The 5,793-nt window shown below is 33.7% G+C and overlaps 1 protein-coding gene across 1 annotated transcript in view; it reads left to right on the plus strand.

The window, feature by feature from the left end:
* POLQ (polymerase (DNA directed), theta) overlaps window positions 1–5,793 on the plus strand; it is a 69,775-nt gene that overhangs the window by 10,688 nt on the left and 53,294 nt on the right. Inside the window, 3 exon segments of the mRNA XM_004675174.1 lie at window positions 2,883–3,029; window positions 3,639–3,851; window positions 5,475–5,617. Of these exon segments, the coding sequence (XP_004675231.1) occupies window positions 2,883–3,029; window positions 3,639–3,851; window positions 5,475–5,617 (503 nt within the window).

A 5,793-nucleotide genomic window follows, 5' to 3' on the forward strand; every position in this document is an offset into this window, starting at 1 on the left:
CCTCTCTGTCTCTCGTGAATCCTCTCACCCTCCGCATCTCTGGCCTGTACCCCAGTTCTGTACGAATAAATAAATCTTTAAAAAAAAAAAAAAAAGATGAGTCTTTAAAGATGTTGTTGAGATATATGTCTTGTGTTTTACCTATATTTTCTTATATATATTTTATGGTTTCAGGTCTTATGCCCAAATCTCTTATCCATTTTGAGTTGATTTTCATGCACAGTATGAGGCAATGGTCTAGTTTCAGTTTTTTTGTTTGTTAGTCCAGTTTTCCCAGCACCATTTGTTAAACTGTCCTTGTTCCATTGCTTATTCTTTGCTCCTTTGTCAAAGATTAACTGTTCATAAAGATGTGGGTTTATTTCTGGGCTTTCTATTTGGTTCCATTGGTTGGTATGTCTGTTTTGTTCCAGTATACCACACTGTAGTATAGATTGAAGTTTGGAAGTGCAATACCTCTTTTCCTTTGTTTTCATCAGTAAAGCTTTGGCTATTGGTTTTCTGTGGTTCCATATGAATTCCATCAGTATTTGTTCTATGTCTTTGAAATATGTCATTGATATTTTTATATTTTCTTTGAAGAATGTCATTGATATTTTTACATTGAATCTGTAAATTACTTTTGGTAGAATGGCCATTGTAATAATGTTAATTCCTCTAATCCTTGAACAGGGGATATTTTTCCATTTCTTTGTGTCTTCTATTTCTTTCAGTAGTGTTTATAATTTTCTTTGTACAGGTCCTTCACATCTTTTATACAAATACATTTACAATCAACTTTGTTTAGATATAATTTATATACAATAAAGTAACATTTTAGGTGTAATTTAATACATTTAAACAAATGTATACACCTGACTAATCTCCAGTATAATCAACATACAGATCACCACTCTAAAATTTTCTCTTCTGCTCTTTTGTCCGTGTCCTTCTCTTCTCCCCATTTCAGCAACCACTTATCTACTTCCTGACATGCTAGATTAGTTGTGACTGTTCAAGAATTTCATGTAAATCAAGTCATGTAGTACATAGGTGCTTTTTATTCTGCCTTCTTATTCTACATCTTTTTAAGACTCACCCAGTTTGTTATATTTTTCAGTCTGTTCCCTTTTATTGCTGAATGATGATCTATAGGATGTCTACAAACACTTGTATATATTATTTACTAACTCTAGGATGAGCATTGTTCCTTTATCACTTTTACTAGCATGTGGTTCCTTGGGGCCCAAGACAAATGTAGAGAGGATAGAGACCAGTTCTATTAGAGAACATTGGGATGTTCTGTTACTTCATTATGTGTGTGGCATCATGATTATAGGTGATAGGTTATTTAAGTCTAGCTTCAACAAAAAAACTTTACCTAAAGTTTATGTTGGATAGACTCTGTTCCAAGGTTATAATAGCTCTTCTAAATCTCTTAATCGATAATTTCTGTATTATTAACTTATGTTTCTTATGTTATGCTTTGAGAATTTATGTTAGTGGTTAACCATTAACCAGAATCATTGTGATTATTTTCTTTGTTTCAAGTTCTGTTTACTTTGATTTATACCAGTGGTTCTCAAATTCTAGGCTTTGATGAAATTTTCACCAGAAAAATAGTCAAGGCAGCACATTTTTCTAAGGCTGAAGTTTCAATTTTGAAATTATCCCAACTAATTTTTTTTTAAAGATTTGTTTATTTTTGCATACAGAACTGGGGTGCAGGCCAGAGGTGCAGGGATGGTGAGAGGATTCACCAGAGGCAGTGGGGAGCAGAACAGGCAGATCAACAAAGTACACTGCTGAGGGGAGCAGCGGGCAGGTTAGGAGAGGTCCGCTGCCATGTGGATCACCTCCCGGGCGGGTATTAAATTCATGCTGAAGTAGCTTTAGCTTCTTAGTGCTGTGATTTAACCCATTGCGCCACCAGGGAGGGGCAGCAACTAATTTTTAATGTCAAAGTAACTTTTCTTTTGACCTAAAGATATCAGTAAATGATAATTTAAAATTAGTAGTTGTCCATAATATAATAAAACATTGGCAACCCTCTGTGGGTTCTCAAAATTTGAAGGAATGCTTACTTTAAAATTTTTTTTTAAATATACAATATCTCAACAATATATATATTTTTAATTATACTATTTTTTTACTGAGATATCATTGGTCTACAGCAATTTATATAATTACTTAGGGTATAGGTTCACATCTCTAGGTGTATATCACCACACCATGCCTCTTACCAAAGCACCAGAAAACTCCAATATTTTAAGTTTCACTAGTCAGAATTTAAAAATTTGGGAAATTATTTAAGAAAATAGTATCTATTTTTAAGAAAGTTATTATTTGGGGAGATGGTTACAGAGATAGAAAGAAACAGGTAAGGGGTGATTAATTACCACATTAGTCCCAAGGAATCTAAAATATTTGTCAGAGATCTAAGTTCTTATGTGATTCTGATACTGCTAATTGAAGAGGCTCATACTTTGAGCAAGACTTCTGATGTTTATTTATTAGCTGACTTTTGGGTTTAAGAGTCTGGATATTACAGGTACTCTTGAGTGAGTAGTGTCCATAATCCTCCCAGTCTTTCAGCTGTTTCTTTTGATCCCCTCCTGTGTACTTGGTCACATCCCCATACATTGTTTACTAAATTTTGGTGCACATTAGAATTTCCTGAGGAAATTTAAAATCCCTGATGTCCAGATTGCACCCTACTGCATCACACTCTGCAGTGGTTAGAGCCAGCATCAGTAGTTTTAAAGGACATGTAGGTGATTATTGTGTGTAATAACTTCTGAATTGTTGCTGTATTATTTATTTCTGTCATGACATAGGCAGCACTTGAAAGGAGTCTAGCCACAGGTAAACAGTGTTAATCATTTTGTTTGTGTGTAAAACAGGACCGATAAGATCATCTGAACTTCCGCCAGTGATTATGGAACAAAAGGGTCTCTCAGAAGTAATAGATCAATTAAAACATTTGCCTTCAGGACTGGATTCTGTTTTACAAAAAACTATACCGTGGGGAGTAGCATTTCATCATGCAGGTATCCATATTGATAATCTGTCATAAGAAGCCTTCAGAAATCTTAATAACTTATATGATATTTCAGTGCATTTAACTTCTTGTAGTCCACACTTAATATTCTTACATTTCAAGAAACTGTGTGATTAAGATTAAATAAAAGACAAATGTGTTTAGGTTTATTTATCTGTATAATATATATTAGATATAATGCATTTGATACTTTTGGGGAAACATAGTAAACTTTCCTTTCTATACTTTGTTAATTTAAAATTTAGGGTGGAGTGATACTTTCCTAATTTTATGCCACTCTGAGTGTCTAATTTTATCTCAAGAGGTATTGAAATATTCTCACCAATATATAAAAATCAGATTAATTTTAGAAATTACTATATTGTATTTTGCGAGTGGTAGGAGTGTTTAAATATCAAATAGGTTGTCAAAATTCCCTCATATGTATTTCTGTCATGACATAGGCAGCATTATGTTAGCTACTGAATAAAGGATTATGATAGTTACTGAATTGAGTAAATTTATAGCAGATTCTGAGATCCATTTTTAATTGACCAAGCATAATATTTTTATTAAATGTTGATAAATACATATTATTGAATCTTCCCCTTTTTTTTAGGCCTTACTTTTGAGGAAAGGGATATCATTGAAGGAGCCTTCCGTCAAGGTCAGATTCGAGTCTTGGCAGCAACTTCCACTCTTTCATCTGGGGTGAACTTACCTGCACGTCGTGTAATTATTCGGACTCCTATTTTCAATGGTCAACCTCTTGATATTCTTACATATAAGCAGATGGTTGGTCGTGCTGGCAGGAAAGGAGTAGACACACTAGGTGAGTTTGAATTTAATCATGCTGTCATTGCTAAGGACAACATCATTGTACTTAAAATTTAACTATTTCTAGTAACCCATTTCTCATCATGCTATATTTCTTGTTACCCAGTGTTCTAATGTCACCCTTTTAGATTTATTTAGTATGAATATAACTTTTAATTTTCACATTGTCAATTATTGGTTTCCTATTTTTGTAGAATTAAGATTTTCTTATATATACTAAAATTATATATGATGTATATTATATATACATAATTATACAATATTTTACTAATTAGGATGATTTATCACAATAGTTACAAGTTCATTTTTAATTTCTAGTATATCCAATGTTTAGTGCTAATGAAAGGAGTATTTTCATGGGTATTAGTTCTGCTTAGGTACTGGTCTTGGTTCAAATTGAGTTGCTGGCAGTTGGGAAGCACTCACACTTTGGAAATAGGAACTTTAAATACTACCTTTCATATACTCTATCTTAAATGGTATTGACTCTGGAAATAACGTTTTATTTTTCCTATTGTGTCTCAAGAAGTAAAAATATGACCAATAGTCCAAACAAAAGTTTTATCAAAAGGAATGGAGAAGAGGCTTATATGAAATAAATATGAAGACAGTAAGGTGTTATTTCTAACCTCCTGTGACTAAACTACATCTGAGAAGAGAAAGTAAACCATTCTTTAAAAATGAAGTAATGTAAAATGTAAAAAAAATATTTTTTAAACAATTGAGTCTTGGGAAGCTCGTGCTCCCTGCTTATACTGAACAAGGTGGCACCACTGTACCTTATTGTTTCAGCCCTCATACTGTAGACAGGCATCCTTTTCATAGATGATTTAGTGATTTAGCCATATTTTTCACTTTTTTTGGCGATTCACTTTTTAAAATGACCCTCATGCATAGTGCTGAAATGCTATTTAAAATGTTCATAAATGGGCCCTCCCTGGCCACTTCGGCATGAGTTCGATTCCCGCCTGCCTCGGAGGTGACCACATGGCATGGCAGACCTCTCCTGACCCGCCCACTGCTCCCCACTCTATCTCTTGTGAAGCCTCTCACCGCCCCGAGCCTCTGGCCTACCCCAGTTCTGTATAAATAAATAAATAAATCTTTTTTTCAAAAAAGTTCAAAAATAATGTGCCCTACTGAAAAAGTACATATACTAGATAAGTTTTGATCAGCCATGAAATATAATATCTCTGTCTTTGAGTTCAATGTTGGTAAATCAGTGTATATTAAATAAGGTGACTTATTAGAAACACGTATAAAAAAAGATTTTCGTATTGACTGATTAATGAAAATGTTGTGACTAGAAGTTTTCATGAAGTTAGCCATCTGTTTCCCTTTCATCAATGGTTCATTGTTCCCTAACTCAGTGTTTATGGTTATTTTATAGATCTACTACAAATAACTAGAATCAACTAATTTATTGATGACTAGATTAATTAGAATATCTCACTAATCTCCTTCAACCCATTGTTCAGAAAATAAAAATGTTATTGATAATTCTATGACCATAACCACCACTGTCACTATTATCTCTTTATAGATAAAAATATGATAATTTAAATTCTCTTGGAAATGTGTTGGGATTTTTTATGATGATGTTTGTTTTTGTTTACAGGTGAGAGCATCTTAGTTTGTAAGAACTCTGAGAAATCAAAAGGCATAGCTCTACTTCAGGGATCTCTAAAACCTGTTCGCAGCTGTCTAAGAAGACATGAAGGAGACGAAGTTACTGCTAGCATGATTCGAGCTATTCTGGAGGTAAGAGAGGGTTCATTAAATTACTGTTTTTTCTCTTGTATCTATAATACAATGGTAGAACTTTAATATATTAAAAAAAGCCTTTCGGCCCTCCCTGGTGGCGCAGCGGGTTAAAGCACAGCACTGAGAATCTGAAGCCACTTCCGTATGAGTTCGATTCCCGCCTGCCTCCTGCC

Source organism: Condylura cristata, unplaced genomic scaffold, assembly GCF_000260355.1.
Source record: "Condylura cristata isolate star-nosed mole 26May11 unplaced genomic scaffold, ConCri1.0 scaffold00003, whole genome shotgun sequence".
Lineage (NCBI taxonomy): Eukaryota > Metazoa > Chordata > Mammalia > Eulipotyphla > Talpidae > Condylura > Condylura cristata.